This window comes from Musa acuminata, chromosome BXJ2-9 (assembly GCF_036884655.1).
Source record: "Musa acuminata AAA Group cultivar baxijiao chromosome BXJ2-9, Cavendish_Baxijiao_AAA, whole genome shotgun sequence".
In the NCBI taxonomy this organism is placed as follows: Eukaryota; Viridiplantae; Streptophyta; class Magnoliopsida; order Zingiberales; family Musaceae; genus Musa; species Musa acuminata.
In genome coordinates this window covers 27,121,502-27,148,118 of record NC_088346.1, presented here as the reverse complement: position 1 = coordinate 27,148,118, position 26,617 = coordinate 27,121,502, and the positions used below count along the sequence as shown (strand labels likewise).

At 34.5% G+C, this 26,617-nt stretch overlaps 1 protein-coding gene across 1 annotated transcript; it reads right to left on the bottom strand.

Annotated features, from left to right (window-relative positions):
* Window positions 1-567: 567 nt before the first annotated feature.
* On the bottom strand, window positions 568-24,747 carry LOC135623331 (probable protein arginine N-methyltransferase 6.2). Its single transcript, XM_065126183.1, has 13 exons — window positions 24,350-24,747; window positions 19,593-19,658; window positions 19,425-19,493; window positions 17,459-17,494; window positions 14,773-14,838; window positions 12,323-12,391; window positions 12,074-12,151; window positions 9,335-9,413; window positions 9,046-9,140; window positions 8,001-8,085; window positions 1,284-1,489; window positions 1,031-1,149; window positions 568-931 (listed from the first exon to the last, which is right to left on the bottom strand). The coding sequence occupies exons 1-13, from the start codon at window positions 24,566-24,568 to the stop codon at window positions 889-891; spliced, it is 1,230 nt and encodes a 409-aa protein (XP_064982255.1). The 5' UTR covers window positions 24,569-24,747; the 3' UTR covers window positions 568-888.
* Window positions 24,748-26,617: the final 1,870 nt, after the last annotated feature.

Genomic DNA, 26,617 nt, shown 5'->3' with positions numbered 1-26,617 from the left:
CAAATAAATTAATTGGTAGGACACTTTAACGCACACCAATCTTATTCTAAACTTTGCAACTCAAATAATTAATACGAGCTGTTTATAATTTCATCCTTATTTTTTAGTTCCTATTCTTGAATCCTATTGGTGGTATCCATGAGGCTGATAAGCTTGCAAGAAATATAAAGCCTCATGCTGCTCATATACAACCTTCTCTACATGCTTGCTTTAGAGCATGTTGAGAATGGACGGACCTTGGTCTGCACTTTGGATTTGAACAGTTAAAGACTGGCCGAGAGGAAACCAGCTTTGATCTCTAGAAAGCGGTCCAACTCTTTAGCTTCTTGTATTATTAGTTCATAAAGTATCTGAATTTTTTTGCATACTGAAAAAAAGTTTTTCTCGTCGATTTAACAATTAACTTCCGAGAACTTGACATAAACTTTACCACCACTCAGAACAAGATTTTCAACATGAATGTCTGGCAATAAACCAAAGTAAAACAAATGGTATTAGTAACAAGAAGCCAAATATTGAAGAGAACGTATCCTAGAGTGAAGAACATTACCTTTGTCATGATAAAGGTGTTCAATTGAATCATGTTGGCCCTGGTAAAACTCCCAAAGAAAGAATTTGACAAGCTGAATTTGCATGCAGTTAAGGAATCCACTTCTTACAATTGAAATCATCAAACTACAAACACTGTTACGGTTGTCATTTCTACATCACCACAAAGAAGCCGATGCCTCACGCAAGTGTTGATCTAGTGATGGAATCTCGTATGCAGCAACACACTCTTTACCCTTGTTCTGATTATAGTAGTCTTTAGCCCCATGAAGATAAAAATTTCACAAGGGCTGACAGTTAGAAAAAGTAGGAACCTTCTAATGAAAAATTAAAACTGTATCACCGCATAACAGACTCTTTCACGAATGATCGTCCGCCAGAACTGTGGAAGCATAACCAGAAAAAAAAAAAAAAAAACATTTTAGCTTGCTAAGATATCAAGTATCAAATGCTCTAGACAGAATTTCATCTTAAAACTTACGAGTATTCCAGATGAATATTTAAGAACCGTGCATTCTCTTTGCTCTGGGACAATGTTACAGAACCTTCAATTTTCTGATCTTGCTGCAACTCAATTGGATCGTATAAATACAACAGAGTCTGAAAGAAAAAATTCAATCATGACTATCAAAAAAACAGAATCAGATGGTTCAAACCTGTATGTAAAAAAAATATTAAATTAAAATATAGAATATGCCCTTAAATTAGATTAAATAGAAAATTATATGAAGTACCTGCTGCCAGTGAGTCGGAGCATCTTCTGGTGCAGTGGAAAGTACAATTCCTTCATCAGATTTTATTCTCTTCTTATTCTGACTAGAACCATGTGTTTGTTGGTCAACCAGACTGCCCAGCGGAGGTTGTAGATGGTGATTGGAAGAATAATTTGCAGGTCCATTGAAGACAACATCAAACCAAAATGCAAAGCCATGTAGTGGAGCTTTTGGAGAGCAAAGAAACAACTCAGTTGCAAATGATCATTGCAAATACAAATATAAGATATGCAGAATTGGAAGATAAAATAAACAATTTTCAATGAAGACTGAAGATTGCAGATCTACTGGGTCACCCAATAGTAGGAAACTAGAAGTTGCAAGTTCATAATTCCATAAAAAATAGCTGCTATAAAGAGCATCTGTATTGGCATGAAAATGATCTATAATTCTTAAATACCAAGAATTATAACTTGAGAGAATGTGCTAGCAACTGTATTGGCATTCAAATGATATATGGTTCTTAAATACCAAAAGCTATAGCTTGAGAGAATGTATTAAAGCTCAGATATATGATCATTGGTCAAAACTGTGGATGACACAGTACTGACAACTAGATCTCTGATTGATTTTTGACTTACCTTTCAGAAAGCATCTAAAAATTCAACCTACTAGAGTTAAAATTCAAATTCTTTCCCACAAAAGTTCTCAATTTTGATCAGCTCCATACTTGAAATATGATGATTTGTTCTTAATTTGGAAATTGGCATCGCACAAAGCATAATCATATTCATTATCATAAACCACACCTTTTTCCATCAATAGGGGGTTGATTATAGAGGCATAATTCAATATCACAAAGACTTCATGGAAATTTTGATAAAGTTCTACAAGCGGCTGTCAGTTAAATGTGAGCCTGAAAGTCAATAATTACTAGCTAATAATACAAATTAATGGTACAGAAGGATCTAACAAAAGAGTGATGTAAAATTTAAGCACCAAAAAGCAACAAAGTTTCCTAGGAGGTTACTCTTGGGTATCATTAACTACAATGATTGTATTGAGGCTCCTAAACCCCTATCAATAGTGGGGCTTGTCAATGGATCAAATACTTCAAATTTGAATGAAAAAGAACTGCATCTTCTCTCTTCTAATCTCTCTCTCCTCTCTAATCTCTAATTTGACTCCTCTCTCTCTCCTCTCTAAACTCTAATCTCATTCCTCTCTTGCTCTCCTCTTTAATCTCTAATCTCACTCCTCTTTTACTCTCTCTCTCTCTCTCTCTCTCTCTCTCTCTATTTCTCTATCTTGTTTTACATCAGTTTGGTATCAGAGCAATCAAGAAACCCACCCTGTATCCCATTGGGCCCTAACTAGTTGCAAGAGCTTCAATCAACGGTTACGCCATTCATTGATGCTTGCACCTCCAACATCAATCCCTTGCGTGTGGAGTTGGACTTTGGAGCAACTTGTCTCTTTGGAATTGATGGATCAATTCTCTTTCGATGTTTGGTAATTTTTAAAAACTTCACTAATATTTTTGTCGGAAAAAAATCGTATATTTTGTTAGATCATGGTTTTCATCGCTTCTTCTTCCCCCTATTTTCTTTTTTTTTTATATGTTTCACCTTCTCTCTCTCTCCTTTAACTATAACTATAGTACCATTAAAATTTAAACTCTTGAAAGTTATCCCAAAAAAAAGTGAGAACCACTTGAATCATTGCATTTCTACCTTGTGCATTACAACAATTAACCTCATTACCAAAAGGCAATCTATCGATAGCATTACTAGGTGAGGTGAAAACCAACCCAATCCAGATTATTCCCAAAACCATCAAGAGTGAGATAGAAACCCTTCGGACCAAACTAACAAATCATGACACAATATTAAACCAATTATCCGACTAAACGACCCAAGTCCCAAGAGTTCTCCAATGCCTTAAAAAATGACCTATGAATAAGGAGATTGATGAATTGATTATGTAACATAACCATTCTCCACAATCTATAGCTTCCAATCAAGGAATTTTACCTACTTCCCAAACCCCACTTTGAACAAATCCTAGGTCCACATATTGGACACCTGTTCACAATCATGCTCCAACAATTCCTAATGACCAAAATTTTAACCTTAACGATGAATTCTTAGAACCTATTAAAAATTCACATACCTGAGTAATGGATCAATGAAATTCGGTTTGCTAACAATTTAGATAAAATGGCTAGAAGCGTCAAAGTGGGGGGGGGGGGTGCTAGCCTGTGATGGTTGGTTTGACCCAAAAGTGCTTGTTGACCCAAATCCTAGATCCAACTGATTGAAAAATTGTTAAACTATAAACAGTTGACTTCGAGTGGTCCAGTATTTAGCCCGATTTGAGGAACTTGTACTTAAGTATGAAATTAAGGAAGACCAAATCATCACTGTAAAGAGGTTTGTTAATGGGTTAAAGTTTGACATACAACGAGGAATCTCCGTTAGTTATCCTGACACCATAGAGGAAGCTTCCCGACAAACCATTAAGATTGAAAAGTACCTTAAACTCTATCCAACTCGTCGAGTTTCTTCTCAGTCATTGATAATAGAACAATATCCCAATCTACCCCAAGTAGTGACTCTATCAAGCCAAAGATCCCCACTACTAGCAACACTCGTGGCCCCACTATAAATCATCCAACTCATTCGGTCACTAATTCTCAAACTAGTTCGTCTTCAATTCAACGTCACTACTATCATAATAGAGGTCACATTGCCACTCATTGTCCTCAATGCACCGTTACCTTAAAACAAGAACAAGATGATCAAATCGAGGAAGTAGACCAAGTACTTGAACACGAAACATACTCAGGTGATAAAAATGAACTAGAAATTAAAGATAGCCATGATAATATTGTCTGCATCATTCTCTCTACTACTAATGATTCTAATGAATGGAAGAGAACAAGTATCTTTCATACTTTTATTCAAAGCAAAGAGAAAACTTGCAAGTTGGTTATAGATAAGGGTAGCACTATGAATGTAATATCAAAATATGTTATTAAGAGACAACCTTAAAATAGAGTCATATCCAACACCATTCAAGTAGCCTAGGTTAACAAAACAACTTTACCCGTGACTGAAAGATACTTGATACCAATTAAGATGAGCGATTACCAAGATAATTTACTATGATGTTCTACTAATGGATGTTGCCCACATCCTTCAAAGTCGGCATTGGTTGTATGACCTTAATATTACCAATCATGGGAGAGAAAACACCAATGTCTTTCGGTATTAAGGTAAAAACATGATACTATGACCAACAAAACCATCGAAAAAGGATAAATCAGGAACTCCTAAGCCCCTTCCACAAGCCCCAATCACCAAGGGACTCCACTTACTAGATACTGAGTCTTTCGAAGTAAAGAGCCTAGATAATAAATTTTATGTGGTCATCATTACTAGAGATTCCTAGCCCTTATGCTACTCTTGACCTAACTCCTAAGGATAAATCCTTGTTAGATGAATTAATACCTTTGGAATTACCTAGTGAATTGCCACCCTCATGAGAAATCTAACATGTCATTGACCTTACACCTCTTCCACTTGACTATCATGCCTCAAGATCATTCCACTCCTTCATTCAACATATCCATAATTTGGATGTTGAGGTTCGACAAAAAATAGTCTTAAATAATGAAAGTTATAAACTTGTTACTAATGCACACTGTAGGAGTCAAGAATTTCACATTGCCAATTATATCTTGGTTTATATTCACTGTGAGAGATTCTCCACAAACTCGTTCAAAAAGTTGCATTCTAGAGCCATCGGTCCTTTCCCCATTATCCAAAAATTAAATTTTAAAGCATATATATTCGATTTGTCTTCTGACTCAAATATTAGTTTAGTTTTCAATGTAGAGAATTTAACTCCATATCATGGTATTTTTTAGCCTCCTCTATCTACTAATGTTTCTAATCTAACTCCTCTCTTTCTCTCCTCTCAAATCTCTAATCTCAGTCCTCTCTCTCCTCTTTAATCTCTAATCTCATTCCTCTCTTACTCTCTCTCTATTTCTCTACATTGTTCTACATCACTTACCTTAATGAAATTTCCTCTCAATTTATACAATGGATTTTTTTTTGCATTTCTTTTTCTTCCTTTCAATGTCTAATTAATGGACAATTTTCTTCCCCTTTCGAAAGCCATTGTGGGGTGCAGCAAGGGCATCCCTTATTCCCTTACCTCTTAATCCTTGTCGCCCAGACCCTTCCGCAACTCCTAAACCAAGCTACAACTCAAAAGAAACTTGCTCTTTTTTGTTTGGTTGAAATTGCCATCTAAGTCAATGATTTCTGATGACATTTTACTACGCTTCCAAATATACCTCTCTTCATCCTTGGACAACATTAACCTTAAAAAAATCCAGTTGGAGTAGCAAACTTCTCTATACGGCTATGCATGAATTAAAAAATAATTTTTTTAACAGATCGGTGATGGTAGACTTTCTAATTCACTAAATGATCTCCAGTTATTTGACGTGTCTTTAAGTTTAAAACCTACTTATATTAATGTAACAAACCTTCCTTCTGATACCCTTGTGCGTTATTTCATCCAATCTAATAGCTGTAATATCCCATTGCTATTGGATTATTGTGGTCCCTCGCTAGTCCAAACTATCGCCTGTACAGAGATTGATCATTCGCCTAGTGATGATGTATGGGTTTGGCACAGTCATACATTAGGTAAGGTTTGCTTACTATTTGCTTACACAGATTCACTTAATCAAAACTGGTATGGCTGGCATTATCTTTGGAGAATACCTGTTGTCCCGCATATCCACATCTGATAAACTTAGAAATATCAATATACATCCCATTTTTACTTGCCCTCTTTGTCAGCAAGAACCTGAATCCATTCATCACCTATTCTTTCAGTATTATTTTTCCTTAACGTATTTGGGTCTATTGAGAACAAAACCTCAGCCTCAACTTTATATATAAACCCACTTGGTCCCAAGGAGATTGGTTAAAAGAAGGCTTTACTAAGATCCGTGATTCCTTATGAAAAGAAAGGAATGATTCACTTTTCAATAGTAAGGAACCCTGTGCCTGGTGGGTTCATTTTGCTTAACTCAAGCCCTTACCCAAATTCGCTACTATACTAGATCTACCATACCTGGCAGGAAGGCACCCAAAGACCAACTCTCTATAGTTGCAATGGAAAAGACCTCCAAAGGACTGGACTAAGCTTAATTCTGATGGTTCCTCTTCCATGCAGGATGGAGGATTTGTGTTGCAGGATCATTTGGGAGCTTGCTTAAGAGTTGGAAAAATATTGTCTTCAACGAAACAAATATACAATTTGAAGCCTTGGCCATTAAAAAAGACCTTGCTTCAGATCTAGGACTGAAGCACATTCAGATTGAAACAAATTCTTCAACACTTTATGATATATGCACCAAGGAAGCTAAACCTCCATGGCGTCTCCAACTCACCATCATACACTTCAAGAAGATTCTTCAATGACTAATTTCTTATAATTTTTAAAACTGTTATAGGGAATGTAACCAAGCAGCAAATTGGGCTAAATTAAGGAAGAATGGATGGACCCCTCAATTTTATCTCTGTTATTACACAATGACCTATACAGGTCCTTTTGTAGAACATAGTTTCTTTTTTTGTAAAAAAAGCAACGAAGAAGGAAATCTAAACCAAATCAAATGATCACATAGCCAGCCAATTATACCACATAGAGGAAGGTCAACGTAAGCTAGCTTAAGAAAGTCGAATTTGGTAGTTCCCTTGCCAAATCTGCCAAACCAAGTTCTAGAACTGAGACTATGCAATTTCTACGCTTGCCAAACCAAGTTATAGAACTGAGACTATGCAATTTCTACACTTTCCAAACCAAGATCTAAAGCTGTCAAATCATACTACCAATGAAAGAGACAAATCCACTTGTAAAACTGGTACTATGCAATTATATTCGAAGAGCTACAAAACATGGAACCAACAGGGCCAGCTCCACCAGTCAAGTATGCTTCTATTGGGATGCCCAAAATCAAAGTCCATATTTTGTTGCTATATGACATTCTTCTAGATGGAAGAAAAACCGTTGCATGAATTCAAGATTTGTCATCTTGTTCTTTCACTTATGGAAGGACTTCGACTACTGGTAGAGTACAACCTGCTATTTAATAATATGCATAATTAAATTCATTAGTTAATAGTAAATTGTAAGGTAGAACAGCTTGCTAGATATATTCATCCCCAGAATCGTACTATGTTTCATTTTGATAATTATTTATTTGTTACAACAGTTTCAGCATTTCTCTTAGTAGTTAAAAGAAATCTAGTGATTTTGAAAAATCTTTGTCCAGATTTAAAGACTGTGCAGTCTTTCTTGCCCAACATGTAGTTTAGACTCAACAATTCTACTAAAAATACCCAGAGATCAATTGTAGAACATGCATATTTCAGGCGCATAAATCAGCAACATACATTGATTAGAATGAAAGTTGATCAGAAGAGCTTCTCATACATTCAAAACCTAACATTCAGGTTCCCTTACTAAAAACATGATATTGCATGAACATAATCACCATCATCCCATTACCATAGAGCAAGCAATAAGAGGAACATTCCAGTAGATTCACTAATATACATTGGAGAGTTTTGTTGCAGCTGATCATTAAAACTTCCAAAAATACAAAAAAGGACCTAATAAAAGCATAAAAAAAATTAGTGCAATAATTACCTCGTAACATTGATGAAAAACTAAATTTTGCAGTGACAGATTCAAGCTCCTGAATTGTGACAGTGTAACAATCCACTTCCTTGACCTGTTTATCATATCCATATAAATGAATATTTGCATGAAGGCAGCACATATAATTAGAGCCAAGCGTGTAGATAAAGTTTTAACTCCTGTATCAATTCAAATGAATTATCTCAAGAAGAAATGAATCAAGCATATTTACACTTCAATTAATTCAAAATAGTTTCTAACAATTAAAATTTTTGGTAGCTTTGAACTATTTACTGGATCTAAGATGATCAACAGCTTATCATAAAATGAAACTTTGCTAGTTATGACATTCAGAATAGAAAAAGCGTAGTAGTTCAATGTATTTCTTGCATTTTTCCTTTCTTTCAAGTAATACAAGTAAATTACATGATTGACCCAAGTAATTAAGTTGTCTTGCGAATGTCAATATTCAAGACTGGATGGATAACTAGTGCCTGAGTGAAAACTTCTACAGAACAAACTGGGAAACTGTACCCTAAAATAGTATATTGTCCACTCTCATGTATTCACATCTACCTATATGGGGTTCCAAAATTTGTTTCCATTAATTTGAAAAATAATATTCTTCAGGTCCATGTAAGGTGGTTGTCTACAGGCTCTATAGCATTGCAGTAGCTGATATTGGAACTAGCCTTAAAATGAACCTACAACCAACTAGCATTCTTGGCCCTTCATAAAACTTATCTTTCTTGCATAAGCAGTCTTTAGCTTGGACATAGATACCAACCTCAGAGACTAGCTGTTAGTCAACAATCATAGAAAGATTTAAATCTTCCATGAATCTTCACAATTTTGAGTTACAATGATAGACTAGAACCGCTAGTCTCTTTGAAAATATATCATGCTTACATAACACATGCAAGTTCAATCTTGGTACTTAAAGGTTAAGCTAACTTTTACATCAATTTGTTGTTTTGCATAAATATCAAAACAACAGAATAATATTTCAGGATAAGTAGAAGATAAGGACCATCAGATAACATCTTACACTTACCAATATTGGCCATGTCAAAACATTTTCTCCTGAAATGGTCTCAATACATGGCTCTTCAAAAGCACACTGTTTGGCAAGCGGCAGCATAGCAGACACTGCAGACAAGAATGATATTGAGTTGTGGAACACTCAACTAAAAAGTCCAAATTATTCTTTCCTTCTATTCCATACTGTTGCTGACACAGATATCATTTTTTACAGTTTGTGCAAATTAATTCATTCTGATTCAAGTCAATGCTCTGTGATTTTGCTTGAAAGTTCACCAATGAATGATGCACAGTTGACTTACTATTGATCCCATAAACATCACGCCAGAAATCAATGCTTTCACGGTACCTATCAGCATGAGTAACAGGTGCCATATAAAGCTGCAAGATAAAATGATATTAGCATACAATTTTTTATTATCAAATCTCAACAACAATGACTTCCATAAAAGGTGTTCAATTATATTGGAACTTACATTGGATTTCACACACCATAAGTGAGAAAATCCCAGTTGAACAGAAATGACAAGAAACTAGCATTTGTGGCAACCAGATACATAAAGCATCCAATTGTTAGACACAAAACCTGTGATGTATACAAGTTATGTACGAAGAACATTTAAAAGGGTATCCAAGTGCATGGGGCTCTCGACAATTTGGTCCTGGAGGATCAATTCACTCAGCCCTACCCCCCCCATACAAGAAGCGAGGTTGTTCTTGTGACTTCAACCCTGGTAACAAAAGAGTAGTTTTACCATTGTACCATCACTCACCTCTTGTTTGGACAACATTCTAAATATAAATTATACTTAGTTCAAGAGTAGTGTGTTAAGCTTACAAGTTAAACAACATCAATAATGCCATAGATAGCAACTTTGAATAATGTAGACAGAAGCAGCAATCTATTAAAAGCTTTCATATACTTTTGGTTCATTATTCACAAGGTATGGGAAAATAACAATTAAGAGTATATTTGATTAAATGCAAGGTAGGCAATACCGAATGATACCGCCAGATACGGGCAGTACGTACCGGTCGGCATACTGGTACGTGGACCGCCCGCAACCGGGTGGAACGTTTAAAAGCGCCCCATATCGGATGATACGGGGTAATATCGAGCGGTAACAGTCGAAATTTCGACCATTACCGCACGGCACAACTCGGTAATGGTCGAAATCGACCATTAACACACTGTAACAATGCTATAGTGCTCCAACAGTCAAATTGACCGTTGGAGCCCGTTCTCATAGTATTTAAACTCTTCTTCTTCCTTATTTCACTCCATTAGATTCTCATGCTTTCTTAAACTATCTCAAACTCTTTTTTCTCTCTTAAACTCTACAAAACAATTATTTGTGTATTCAATCGAAGCTAATTTGGGAAGATTAAGAGGAAAAACTTTCTAATCAAGAGGTATGTATTCTCTTTCTTTAATTAGAGAGTAATTAAGAGACATAATAGCAACACGGACAATAGTGCCTCAACGGATGATGGGGGTGATGTCGGGCAGTCGTTGGTCTCATCTACACAACTTGAGGGTGGTGCATGGACTTAGGAGCAATATTTTACACATGTCACCCAAGATTCAGATCATGGAACTCGACAAGGTACTGGTCAAATTTATGCACGGAAGGAGAAGGGGAAGGGGAAGGAGAAGGCAGTGAATGAATTTAAGCATATACGACAGAGCCTACATGATATAGACATAGAAAAAAGCTCATCGTATTCATAGACATCGTATTATGAAGAATCATACGAGCAACAATAGTATGGTGATAGTTGGTCATCCTTCTTTGAGCAACAGTATAATACAGAGCAGCAGATCAGTAGCGAAAGTATAAGCTCTGACATTCACCAATATATACCTCAAGAGCTACCTCAGACAAATATGATTCATGACGATCAGCCTACAATCAGCACCACATTGATGCATCAATGGCATATAATGTATCAATACACTATGTCATGGGATCAATTTCATGATTGGATCCAACAAACATATCATATTGATATACAAATGTATAGGATCGAGGACCCCGATCCACCGCCCGTGGAGGCCCGTCGTTCGTTTTGGTGGTAGAATCAACAATCAGGTATATCTACATATGTGATTATTTAATTCATTTGAATTTTAGAGTTTATATTGTAACAAAATAGTCAAACAATTCAAATGACTTTTCTGTAGATATTTCAATATTTACAGGACAATCCATAACGGACTGAAATACGAAGCTTGAACAAGACTTCCTCAAAGCCCGAAAAAGATATGTGATACTATTCTTACCTAATTTACATTGATTTTGTTAAACTTATACTATTACTATATTTATTTCGAACTTAAAAATCCTATCCTAACTTTTTTTTTTCAGGTATTTTCAGAGGATTTTACACCCTAAATTAGGTGTATCGCTCGGTATGCCCTAGCGTACCGCTCGGTACACGGTACCATACCGTACCGAGCCAGCCTCGAAACACCGGTATAGTACAGTATTGCAGACCTTGATTAAATGGAATGAGGTTACCACTTGAGATAATTAAGAAAATAAATCACTGATTTGACTAGTAAGAGCATTAAATATAATAGCAAGTAATTTGACAGCCACTGGTTTGACTAGTAAGAGCATCCTCAACAAAGCTTAATGGCTGGAAATTATCCATGTTGCTTACAAAAAAGTTGAGAATGGTACAATATTTTTTATATTAAGGAGAGCTATCATGACAAATCATTCCTGTTAAGGCCAATTGTCATATATTAATAATCTAAAATAAAAAAAGAATGGAGCCAAGGTGCTTAGGTGCCAAAGTGAATTTAAGAAATCTAGGCACATGATGTCTCATCATGACCTAGGCAAGCACCATTAATGAGGTTGCCACTCCAGATGTTAACAGAAGCCCGGTGAAAATAACGTCTAAACTTGACCAATATATAACAGAAGCCCGATGTTTGAAAATTTCGAGTAAAGGCAAAAAAGGGAAGTTGTAGTTAAAAAAAAAAAGTACGCAAAACTGGCCAAAATAATGAAAGTAGAACAAAGTGTTACCGAAGCATGTGAAGGAAGTATAAGCCCTCCTGGCTTAAGCCATTTATCCCTGGCAAAAATGATACTAGGCAACATACTCTGAAAGTCAAATTAAAAAAAAAATAGTCAGTAAAATTAAACCAAAAAGAAACCATACTTGGATAATGCAGTACTAAATGTAAATACCACAAACTCCACAAATTATCAGATGTTTCATGTGCACTCACCTGCAGATAAAATCTAATAAATAACAAAATAAACTATAAGCACCTCATATAGGAGAATGTAGCCCATCCATTCAGATACAATCACATCAACCTTCTCATCAATGCTTACATCCTGAATCAAAATGACATGCCACAAAACGATACGTAACTATAGCAAAACAAGAAAAAAATGTTAAGAATGACAAATAGGAGATAAAAGCGAAAAAGTGATGATAAAAAGGAAAACATATACTAGCAAGGAAGAATAACAACAAAAAAAGCTTACACAAAGTAGAGAATGTTCTTGCCAAAAGCCTAATTAAGATGGCCACAAGCAATTTGAAATATATCAAAGCTGCATGTCTTATGTATCATTTATATCAAGGTAATGATGAAAACCATAAATGTATAGGCTATGGTTTGCCTTACCGGTCCATACTGATGTACCAACCAACTGCCCGTATAGTACATACCGAGCTATACCGAGTCGTACTGAGCATACCGACACATAGTACATGAAGGTATACCGATATACCGCCCATACTAATAGATACAGGGAGGTGTTATCACAGCATACAATAAAGAATCTTTTCTAGAGAAGAAAAGGAATATAATTTAAAGAAAAGGCAGGATAGAGAGGTAATTCATTTTAGGAAAAGACACAATATATGCCCAGAAACAATCATGCAACAACAAAATTAATCGTCAAAACAAAAGGACAAAAGTTACTGAAAGGCTGCCGAACTTGACTTAACGATATACTTTCCAGGACAAAACTAAAATAGGACACTGAAAGTCTATTAACTGCAACATGAAGTGTCTGGAAGCTGGCCTAAATATGACATCTACAAAAGACAAATACTTCAAATTTCCATCAGTTATGTAGAAATATAGAGAAGAAAAGTCTGTGAAGTGATCACCATTGAAAATAAGTTAGGTATTATGCATTTAAAATTAAAACAAACCCATGGAGTTTCATGGAGACATCGAATATTTGGCGTGTTTTATCAAAGTGTCTGAACATGTTGGCTCCATCAAAATCAAGACACTGACAAGCCAACATATCAAAATTACAGACTTATACGCCTACATAACAAGATACTGTCAAACAAGATGTCTAGGGACATTAATCTACTGTAAGGCGTAAAATAACAGTGCTACTGTGTTTTTGTCCAAAAGAAATATTTTGAAGGCCCTTGATGAACATATATATCTAACTGAAAAATGTTCCGAGTCTAGTATTCTCATCGAAGGCAAATATCAAGCCATTAAAACTTTTCATACTTTCCATGTCAAATTGTACAATGCTACTTCTAGTTCCAGACCATAATTTAAGATTGATGCTGTAGAATTATAGCATGTTACTGTGTTGTTAAACTTAAAAGATAAGGCACTGAAAAGAGCATGTGTAGGTGATCAAAGAAGCAAAAAAACCAACTGGTTTAAAAGACATTCAAACAAACACAGAAAAGTAATCGTTCATGATTTGCACTTCCATAAATATGAAAATTAGATTTTTGTCAGGAATCTCGCTTAATATAATAGAAATTTCATGAACAAAAATAATGAGCATCCGTAGGTGCTCAGCAAAAGAGTTCTAGAAACCCTAAAAAGTAAATGCAGAAATGGAAGTAAAAAAGGCATGGGAATTATCATACAAAATAATGGACATTTTGATTAAGCTTAAGAGTGCATTTCTTAGTTAGTTATAGCAGAACAGATGCATAAGAATGGAAGCACAGATGTGTTAATTGCAGACAAATCGACAGTGGCTTAACTTATGAAGATCAAAGAGATACAACTTGTAGATGAAGGCTTGACCTAGCTACCCAGTCCAAGATCACTCGGTATTGATAGTTTAAAAATTCAGCATTCTAGAAGCCATTTTAATTTATTATGACCAGAAAAACCATCACATTGTGCATTGTAACCCTAACAAGGTACCAGGAGTGGCAAAATGACACGCCAAGGCCATAACCCCAACCCTAATGCGCTCAACTGACATGCACATGAACGGTCAGTGCCAAAAGAACTATATCGTCATAAAAGTTATACATCTTCTAGATTCATAACTAAGGCAAGAGCCAGAATTGCAGGATCTGAGGTTCAAAAAAGCAGTCTTGTCCTGCAAGTGTTCTGAGAGATTCCACTTCTGAAACCATGACACCTAGGTCATAAATAAAACAACAAACTACGGACTGCACTATGCCCTGCCTCATCTTAAAATACCTTTTGCTATCGATTGTCACTATTTGCCTTTCTCGATGACTTGGTACAATCAAAATATTCAAAACAAAACAAGGCTGTAATGCACTCCAGAGCCAACTATTCAAACTTTTCTATAATATTGTACAAATTCTGTAACTGTCATCAGCACTTGTACAAACAAACAATATTATCAAGCCTTGAGCTGTGGACCATAGGCCACTAGAAAATGATACAAACATATAAGAATCATTGGGATTACATGAACTAAAGAAAAAACAGCCAGAGTATATAACTATTGAAGTGTACCTCAACTCGTCCGAGAAGGACGGTAACCTTGTCAGATAGATTGTTTTCTTTAACTACCTCACTAGCCTGCTTAGATAATAAGCACGAGAATATTGTGAACAGTCACTATGACAAGCATTAAAAAATCCACAGTAACATGTAAAATACCAATATCTGACTATAAATCAAAGTACAGTGGACATGGCATCATTTGCAAGGTATACAACTAACATGGCATCATTTGCAAGGTATACAACTAACATGGCATAATTTGCAAGGTACACTTGATTACATAGAGAGCTACCTAGCAAGGCCAATTATAATACTATAGGAGCCATAAAAAATAAACAATTTGGACAAGCCTATATTGCTCCAACTTGGGTACAGAGTGCCAATTATGACATGGATGTTAGTGTCTGATGTGATGATTGTCCTAATTCCGTTACCCTCTCTCTCTCACATACACACAATAAACCCACTCTAAGCAACAACCAAAGAGCAACAGAAAATCTAACTCTCCTCCTTTTCTTACCCTGCCCCTCTTCTCTACTTCTATCCTACCTATTGCTGTTCCCCTTATTATTCTATACTTGTTCCCCAGTTTTAGATCAACTGGAATTGGCTAGGTCCAGCCAAGTCCGATAAATTCTAGCGGAGTTGAACCTATACCCCATACCAGAACCTGTGGTGTCATCTCAACATGGGTGTAGCAAGGCAAGGAGTCAGGTAAGAGCAGTGTCCGATCATCTACACGAACATTTTTCCCTTTCATTAAGAATTGTTAAGGGCAATATAAAAAAAAAATACTTTCTTGGCAACAAGCAGTCAGAAAATTACCAACAACAGCTATGACCAGAAGGCCAAAAATAAAATTAGCCAATAGGAAGCAAGCTAACGAGCACAATTATTAAGTTTATGCTCTCTACGATGGTCTGCTTAATTTAAAATTATGCCAACTCTAGGCGGCTTTCTCTAGTGTAATCATAAGCATGTTAATAACAAGTGAGGACAAGATGGGACAAACATGGTCCAAAAGAAAAAGGAAAAAGGAACAGAGTCTTTGATAGGGAACTTGCTGATCCATCAAAAGAAATTTTGTAACAAAATGACTTCCTTTAAGGTTTCAATCAAGGTTGTTAGTCTCTTTCTTATTATATCCAATCAATTAGATGGACTGATCTACGTGAGGTAACTTCTGTCTACTAACCATTAACTCAGGCTAACCATTGTGCTGATTGTCAAAACATGCAATTCTTTTTTCAAGGACCACAACCAATTCAAAAAGTAGATCTGCTTGGTCAACAAGTTCCTCACAAACTAGAAGATTATATTATTATGAATTTATGATACATCTGTTCCATTACTCAGAATCAGATTTTCATTATCAAATTTCCAATTTCATCAACAGTAATGCTAATAAGTATAAGCTACATGAGGAGTATTTGTTACATCTGAAAAGGAACACAGCAACAATCAATCTTGTGAATTTCTAACCAGTTTGTCAATATCATCATAGAATTCCCTTTTTAGTATCTACATCTTTGTATGTATATATACATATATATATATATATGTATATATATGTATATATATACATATATATATACATATATATATATATACACACACACACACATATATATATATACACATATATATGTGTGTGTGTGTATATATATATATATATGTATATATGTATATATATATGTATATATATATATATATGTATGTATATATATATAATAAAATAAAAATTCGACGAAGTCGCTACGTGAAGTCGCAAAAAAACGAGGCGACGTAGCCTCAGCAATGTCGCCAAAATCTTATATATATATTTTTAATATAAATATTTATATATAAATATTAATCTATAAATATATATATTTATATATATATATAATTTATATATAAATATTTTTATAAAAGGTGACATCGCGTCGCCTCGGCGACATCGCCGAAAAAGGAGACGTCGTGTCACCTCGCCGACATCTTTTATTATTATTATTATTATTATTATTATTATTATTATTATTATTATTATTATTATTATTATATATACCACCCAGTAACGAGCAGTCCATGTACTGGTTTACTGACGAACCGATACATACACCCGAAATTGAAGACCTTGGTTAACAGTATGGGCCAAATCATTTCATGAAAGACTCAAAATGACCATCACCCCCATCCTGTATCTGGTCAAACATCCCAGCTTTTTGTTATCAGCATTTAACTAATAATATCACTCCACAAAGCTTATTGTTGTGTGGGCCTAAACATTTCATGAAGACTTAAATTGACCATCACCCTCATCCTCTATCCGCTCAAACATCCCAGCTCTTTATGCATCAAGACTATTTCAGATAAACCCAATTATTTATAATTATAGACTTCCAAAAGTGCAACTTTTTGTTATCAACCTTTAACTAATCAAACATGCCCCTAAATGGATTGGGAAAATACATGCATGATTGTAACACCTTTTAGAATATTTCCAAGACAACTATATGAATCATGCATTGATAATAACCACAGTAAAGGGAATAAAGAAAGACAACAGCTGATTTGCTTCAAACATTATGAAACAATTTATCTTTTTTTCCCAAAGAGAAAGATAAATAGTTAAACAGAAGGAAAAATACAGGAGTCACCCTCTCTCACAGCAATTTATCTTAAATGAAATTGATTATAGAAAACTAGAAATTACCTGCACTGCAATTTCACTTGCATCTACTGCATACACCTACAGTGCATAAGATGAATTAATAAAATATATCTAACATAGCAATGAATAACTCGAGCAAATTAAAATTTTAAGGGAAAAGTAAGCACATGCATGCAATATGAAATTTCATATTGCGCTTAACTGAAGAAATGTCAATGTAGCGGTTCAAAGCTAAAGCAATCAACATTCAAATTAATAGTTTCCAATTTGTTAACTGTTCCAGATCTGAATATTTTTCCTCTTCCTATTGAAAAATAACTTTGATTGACAAAATTTACAGTAAAAATCCAAAGTTTTGAGTCATTCTGCATTTAAAAATAAATCTCTAGCGATATATTAAGATAATAATGTCATCATATACAGTAATACAAGGGTTTCTTTTTTTCCTTCCTTTCTTTCTTTATGTTTCTGGATGTATATAACAATATTGATTTCATTTAGTTTGCCACATATTGCAATTTAGCATAAGATTATAATCATGAAACTGATTGCAAACATTGCCTAGTTTTAAGTGAATGCACCAAACACATGACCAAGCTTATTAAAAGTAAGTTTCTAACAGATACATTTTCTAAGAAAAGTAAGTTTGTTGCAACTTAGTTTGACAAAAATAAAAAGTTTAAGATCTCAAATTTCTTGACATGTGTCTTTATATAACTCATTCATTAGTAATGACCAAGCTTATTAAAAAAACAAGGGAAACCTTGAGACCCATTTATTTCTAGTATATTCATGAATGTTATCCCTTTGCTATGAGAAAGTTGGGTATAAGAATTCAAGAAACTTGCTGACTTCATGAAAGAACTGAATCACTGAAACCTGATAGCTTGATTGAAAACTGCTTGTTACACCGATCAGAATTTAACCGATACTGAGCCAAATCAGTTTTAGTTTGATCCCAATGGTCAAATTGAACATCGGGGCCTTTTTTGGACTTTAAATCCCCTACCTCCCCCTCTTTCACTGACTCTCATTCATCCTCTCTTTCTCACACTCTTGTGATTAAAATTTCTCATCAGTTAATTCAAGATCAAGGGAAGCAACTTCCTTCAATGGAGGCTTGCGAGACAAAGTTATTCCTCGACGGATCTGTAAAGATAAATTCAATTTTTCCTCCTTACAATATAGAATTTCAATTCATTTGTGGCTTAGACACAATTTATTCTTATCTAAATATAATTTATATACCAATAAATTAGGGGAAAATCCTAAACTGATTTTTTTTTTTGGCCATTCTTTGGTCTTTTTCCGAAAACTAGTACTGACCACTACATACCGGTCCGCTGAGGGACCTATACCACCAGTCGACATCACATGACAGTCCTTGGATGGAATTCGGCTTCTGAAATTCCAGTCCACTATTGATGAACCAAAAACAGAGGATCACAGGTCATTTAACCAACAACCACATTGGTGGTACACTTTTGGTGATACGAATGGGCCCTTAATTCTCTCAACCTTCCAAAAGTGCAGAAACTTTGAAGTTTCTCTTGCATGTAATTATAATAAATCCAGAAGATAATTTCTTCATAAAAACTGCTGTATTTAGGCCAAAACTGTTTATATTAGTTGAATACATTCTAACATGTCTCAGGCACATTTACTGAATATAAGCAAGATAAATGTCAGTGACACACCAAACATAAGATTCTTTCTTCTGGAACTAAATGTCTTGTGGCATCCAACTAAATGGTTCCAGCCTGCACTGTAAATTGTGTTGTTTGCCAACAAATGGTCCAGACAAAAAGTCAGCAAAATACCTTTAACTTATCAACATCAGCTCACAATACATTAACCTTGGCATAGTCAAGATACATGATGAATGACTTATTTTTACTTGACAAAGCAGAATGACTACTAGTTACACTTTACAACTTAATACGAGAAAAAGATAAATATCACATACATTATATAGAAAAAAGTTGGGAATAAAGCGAGATGCATTTACCCGTCTGGCACCAGCAAAAGCACAAAAGATAGCCAGAATTCCGGTACCACAGCCAACATCCAGAACAACCTATAGATGATCATTGTTACGGAAGAATCAAACTGAAAATCCACATTCAATTTTCTTGATAACTGCAACTTTTTTTATACTAACTGCAAAAAATATTACCTTGTCAGAAATTAAATGTTGATACCTCATGATAGCAGCTCTGTATGTTTCAGTACGCACACGATCCTGAATTATGATTTAAAAATTAGCACTTGAGTCATAAACAAAGCATGATGAATGTCAGAGGTTAGGCTACCTACACACATACAAGTGACATGAGAAAGACGTATTTATGCCATACTCCCACATTTCATGTGGCATGCTCATCTATTAGTTATCTTCAGAAAAAAACTAGCATACAAATTGCACGGAGAACCATTTCATCACATAATAGAAATTAGATAACTTACAGGTTGACAGGAATACTACTAATGTTAGACCAAAGGGAAAGTATTTGCATCATTGAGAAAACTAAAATGCAGATTACCCAAGATTTTGTTCCCTGTTCAGGAAGGCACATAGTGAACCCCAAAAATTTTAAAAAGTACATATGCAATTGCCCCGATCTTTTTTTTTTTTTAATCTGTGAGACAGAACCACAAAAAAAAAATCCTCAAAAGTCTCTAAGTTCAATGGGTCAGGTGGATGGGGATGCCACCAACAATTATGCACAACAACAGAAAACTTAATACTCATAGGTACATTCAACCAAAAGCAACACAAAGGCTAACAGATTTAAAAACTAAAACTGATGGACGAGACATCAAAAACAAGCATGAGTTCTTATTGTAGTACCGAAACTTCAGATAGTAAGCATTTCCTATCCTTTAAAGAAAACCTAATTGAGGCAGGTTATCACTTGGGCACTTAACTTACAGACCTTTCAAGCCAGTAAAATACCAGTAATACCATTTGGTAGTATCATTGAAAAAAAATCAAAAATGAATACCCACCGGTACTGTGTTATATGGCCCAAAATTGGTCCTTCATCAGAAAATACTGGCCAGTGCATACTGATTCCGCTGGTATTTGAATCTCGTCCTTAACAACCAAAACATGGACTGCCAATCCAGGCATGAATTGATATGCTAATCGACCCCATTTCAGGCAGTCAACTCCAAACCCTTAAGAATATATATATATATATATATATATATATATATATATATAATTAAAACTCTTTAGCAAACCCTCTTTGTCCAAATGCAAACTCCTTTTGTGTGTTCACCACATGTTGCCACCTGCTGCTCGTTGTACGATGCCAACAGATATGCTTCCTCCTCTTCCTCTTCCCTCCTCTTGCTCTTCCTCTTCCTCCTTTTCCTACAATGCCTCCTATTCTTCCTTTCTCTTCTTCTTCCACTTCCTCCTAAATCTTAGTACGGATATGTACCATTTATGCAGAAATGGAAATATATCCAAGAGACATAGCATCAAAAGAGAAATTATTCTTCATAACAAATCCGAAATTTTATTTTCTACAGAGAAGTTAAAATGAATTATATGCCTATATTATGGGATTTTATTATATTATTCTTTTCTATTCTTGTACCTAGGATCTATAAAAAGGCAAAAGGGTTGTTTGTGATGAGATCACAAATGATGAAATTAATAAAAATTTAATGTTTCTTACATCATGCGTGAGTGAAACAAAATTCTTTTTCACTTACATGATTCCATCATCCAAGTACAAGATGTGGAGGTGTGAGGTCTTCATCCTTGGTGTTTTCTCCTCAAATCAAGACGAGTCTGGTAGCTATCTCTTTTTCCTATAATATCTTATGTTCTTATCTTCTCTCTCGTTCTCTTCTTGTATTCCCAAATAAAAAGTTATAACTTATACTACATCGGATTAATCTAATGTAGGACAAGCTCTGATCTTCTTTATTTGAAAATATAGTAAGGGAACGAGAGACGAAAGAAAACAAATAATGAGAAAATAATTGAGAAAAGAAAGGGATAACTATCATACTAACTATGGCTTGTGAAGAAAAATTCCATGTGATGAAGGTCACATGCGTCTTGCATGTGGACGATGGAACCGTACCATCAAAAAGATATGTGACTTTGCCCATTCACACATGATATGTGAAAACAAAAATTTAATCCATAATTTGTCCTATTTATAGATCCCAAGTGCAAGAATAAACAGAAAAACTACAAAAATGGGAATGAATATAATAACATCTCATAAATCAAGACAAACAATGTGTTACAACTTTCCTTCTTTCATGAAAATAATTTTTCTTATGATATATGGAGATAAAATCTTCCTTTTTCCTTGAGATCTTCAATCAAACCTATCATTATCTTATTAGTTTTGTTTGGTTTCTTTTTTATCTTGGACAATATTTGAAACAAATATAGGATGATAGCATATGCTGCCATGTGGCAACTTACAAAAATTGCAACAGACATTCTTAGCTAATAAAAATTTTATTCAAATAGGAAGTAATTAATATGGTCCAGCATCAAGAAGGAAGATTTCATCTTCAAAAGAGAGTTCCTTCTTTGATGAATTATAACATATCAAAGAGATATATCATCAAAAGAAAAATTATTCTTCAACTCAAATCTGAAATTTTATTTTCTTCAAAAAAAATTATAATGAATGATATGCTTTGATATATAGGATGTTATGTTATTCTTCCTCATTTTTGTAAGTGTTCCTTTTTATTCTTGTAGTTGGGATCTATAACAAATTATAAACTGAATAAAAGTTTAGTTCTCACATAATATAGGTGAGTGGTACTAGGCCACTTATCTTTTCTGAATAGTATAATTTCCTGTGCACATACAAGACATGCAAAGGTGCAAGGCCCTCACTCTGGGTGTTCTCTCTTTGAACCATAACAAGTCCGGAAGTTCTCTCCTTTTCCCTTTTTTTTTTCACATTTCCCTTTTCCTTCTTTTGTTTTTCAAATTTTTAAAGAAAATAAAGATTGCACTACATCACAAAGATTTCAATTGTCAATTATATTCTATATTTTTAATTTTCTTAATAATTTCAGTTGAAACATTACAACGTGATCTTTAACTGCTCATATCTAGCAGTTCAGACTGCCAAAATCAGAAGAAACGTTTGCAACCCTTGCCAGCATTGCTATCAGCATGCTACAAACAGGATAGAAGAAGACAAGTACAGGTACAATAGACTCTGAGACCACCATGCAGTATAAAATACTTAAAACTCTAATACAAAATAGTAAAGTCAATAATGGAATAGCTACAAATTCTGCAGAATTACTTTTAAGATCTATCACAAGATTGCAACTTGTCTACCATTAAATTTGTCTTTAAAGACTGCAATTTGTACAAATGGGATTCTTGACTGAAGCAAAAGGGAAACTTATACTTTATCGTGTCATTAATGATGACTTCAAAGAATGATGACTACTGCAATATTTCATGTTTTGCTATCACATAAATATAGGCACAGTAGATTACATCAGACCATTTTAACTTATTTATCATTGGAATAAAGTTTATTAGTTTAAGGGGTGTTTTACCAATGTCGTATGTTGCCAAATAGCAACAACTTCCATGATCCTACACTAAATTACAAAATCGCCAAAGGAAAAGAAAAAGGCAAGGCAAATAAAAGACGGTAGACATCTAACATTCTAGTTGAACATTCTAATGAAAAAGGAGGTAAGTATTGGATTTGGCTGAAGATTTCATACCTCGCAAGAAAGTTTCTTCTTACTTAAAGAATGTATAAAATTATAATATATCGATCAAATATAATATTAAAATTGCCAAAACATATCTAAAAATTTACCTTCCTCAGAGAATAAAGGAATAAATGATTATTTGTCCTGACATAATTGCAGCATTTTCTTACTTTTGCTTTCTTTTCTTTTTTTCTTGTACTTAGAGTTTAGATAAAAGAAAAGGGGATCATAATTGGGACATAAATAGATCAATGAATGAATGGTAACAATGAATTTTTTTTTCTCATATTATGTGTTAGTGGTACAAGACATCCCTGACAGTTAAATCTATGGGCCAAAGTTAATCTGATAATTATTTTTTTATTTATACTATCTAAAATCTTTTGTTTTATATTCTACAACTACTGAATCATAGGAAAATTATATTTTATTTGCCTCTGATGCACTTGTTCGTATAGGAATTACTTGTCCTACATTTGCAAAATTACCAAAGGTCGTTTGACTCAACAGAAGGCTACCTAAAAGTATTTCAGAAAATTAGAAGAAAAAACTACTTTCTTTTCTACTCTTTAACCCACATTTCATGGAATAGGATCTTAGATGTTGTCTATTTAAAAAAAAGAAAGGAAAAAAAAACTGGAACTAGCTCAAGAAGGCCAATGGCAGAAGGAACAGGAATGAGTACTGAAAATGCATATTTTGACATAAAATTATGGCCTGAATATATAATCAATTTTCAACTCCAGGAAGATGGATAATATTGTGAAATGGCTCACAGTAATCACTTCTAATGAAACATATACAGAGGTCACAAAGATACACCATATGAACATCAAGTACTAACACAATAAGCATTCCACCATAAAATTCGCAAAGAAGATCCTTAATAGTCTACTTCCAGCTCGTAATTCACTCGTGTGTGGTGAACAGATCAACCAGCATACTTTCTCATCCACATAAAAAACAGAAATCATAGAAGTTAAAGGAAAAAAATCATAAATACGGGTGAATATCAGAAACGATACGCAAATTACTATTGGTTGATGGAACACCGGACGATGTGGAGGAAAAGAAAGGCAATATTGAAAGAAAATGTTCTTTTGATTCCTACGAAATAATGGTTCCATAAGCACGAGATCATATCTAAAGCAAGACCACAACAAGCACATTGAATAAACGGAAGAGGATAGAGATGAGGGTGACCTTAAGCATCTCTTCGTGGACTCCGATGTGCGAGTAGGCCCGGAAGTAGGCCATGTCGAACTCAGTGCACGGGGGAACAACCGGACTTATCTCCTGCTGCTGATGATGATGGAGCGACTGCGGCTGCCAGAATCCATAGCCGCTGCCTCCGCCACCCCTCGGCCTCCCCCTCCTCCGCCGCGACGCAGGCGACGACGCGTACCCATTACCGAGCATCATCCCAACGACGAACACAAGGCGATCGCAACAACAAGAAATGGGACCGGAACCCCAATTGAGAAGGATCCACGGAGGGCGAAAATAAAGGCCGTCGCAGCAGGAGGATTGCGCCTGCAACGAACTCACGCCACACTAGAGACGACCCACTTCAAAACCTAGGCCGAGAAGGTTTTTTAAGTCGCCGCATCACGCAACGATTTAATTTACGACGACCTAACCCGGCGCTCGGTGAATGGGCGACGGAAAACCTTGGCAGGTTCAGATTCCGAAACGGCTTCCATAGTGTCATCGTGATCTTAGTCGTCTCTTAAGTCGACCGTAGAATCATTGGCAATTTACCAAATAGTACCTTTGGAAGACGCTCCCACTATTCTTTTTTTTTTTCCCAATGACGCTTTTTTTAAAAAAAAATATCAAATTTATTTTTATTTTTAAAATTAATTTAATCAATAAACTTGTTCAGACCAATAAATTAATTTGCTCAATCATCCTCTCTGTACCCTTCCTTTCACTCGATCTCCCCCTTTGCCTCCTCCTCCCCCTTAGTTTTCTCATCTCTTATTTTACATTCTATTATCCTCTTGTATCTTCCTCTTCCTCCTCTTCTCTCTTTCTCTTTTTGTCTTTTACTTATTTATCACTACTCGGTTCCTCCTCCACTTTTTTCTCCTCTTAATTTTTTTAAAAAAATTATTATACTTGAGTTACAATCAAATTATGTTTTAATTACATTCATTCACAAAATATATTTTTAAAAATTATTAATTTTTATATAAAATTATCCTAAAGTTATCTTAAAATAAAAACTATATTAATTTTGTTGAAATCATATTCTAATAGAATTCTCAAGTTTTGATAATTAATTATCTTAAAATTATCTTTAAAATATTAATTTAAAAATAGGCCAACTGATCAAATTTAACTTAGTTCAACTTCAAGTATGACTATGACTAAATAGGAGATAGGAACTATAGGATTTTATGATTAGTTTTATGATAAATTTAAAATAATTTTACATAAAATTGATATATTCTTAGTCTTTTAGTCAATTTAGAATAATTTTATATAAAAATTAAAATATCTTTTAATATGTTATGTAAATAAGTGTAACTCGAATGTAATGATTTTTTTTGATAAATTATGAGAAGGCAAAGGAGATGAGGATGGGAGTAAAAGTGAAGCAACTGTGGAGGAGGTCGATGAAGAGAAGATGGAGGTAGAATGAGGGTGGGGGGGATACAAGGGAAGGAGGAGAAGAGAAAGAAGAGGAGGTGAAGGTGGAGGGGTAAAGGAGAAGGAGGTGAATCAAACTAGATTAACAAAAAAAAAAAAAAAATCAAATCATGAATTTTGCATAGATTTCAATATAATTTAATAAAAAAATGAGGATATTTTTGTCCAATCAAAAAAGGATGTCATTGTGTAAAAATGAGTAGTGGATATGTCATCCAGTAAAAGAAGAATAGTTACAGTGCTATTTACGAATTTGCCCAACATGAATTATAGTTAGGTTCTTAATACTAGAAATTTGCAAAGGCTGGCTCTGGGTTTATATTCTCTAAATTTAATTTAGTGTAAATAGTAACTGTTAATTTGAATAAAAAATAAAATTACAATTGATGTCAAAATTATGAGAGGTAAAAAGTTTTAGGAGGGAATATTGGTACATGAATCTGGGACACTGTTATATGTCCAACTAAAGGAAGAAGTTATTGGACAAAATCAGAGCATGAATATGGAGAATGGAGTAAGTTAAATATTCATCCTTTCCAACATGTGGTGACTGTCAATACCTTCACAAAATATATACATGAATCTCTTGCTTTCTGGGGAAACTTCTAAATTGATTCAAGATATGCTGATTATTTCCGAGGAAACTTCTATTCTATAAGCAAGTTTCAAAGATACAGTTGTGTGCATAAGTACTCTGTAAACAACAAAGGATGGTCTTCAACTCATTGGGAAGTAGGATCTCAGAGCTTTTACATCTCCTAAAGGAAGGTTAGACTTATTTTTCTTCATATGTTTTCTCATTTTAAGAGTTTTTGT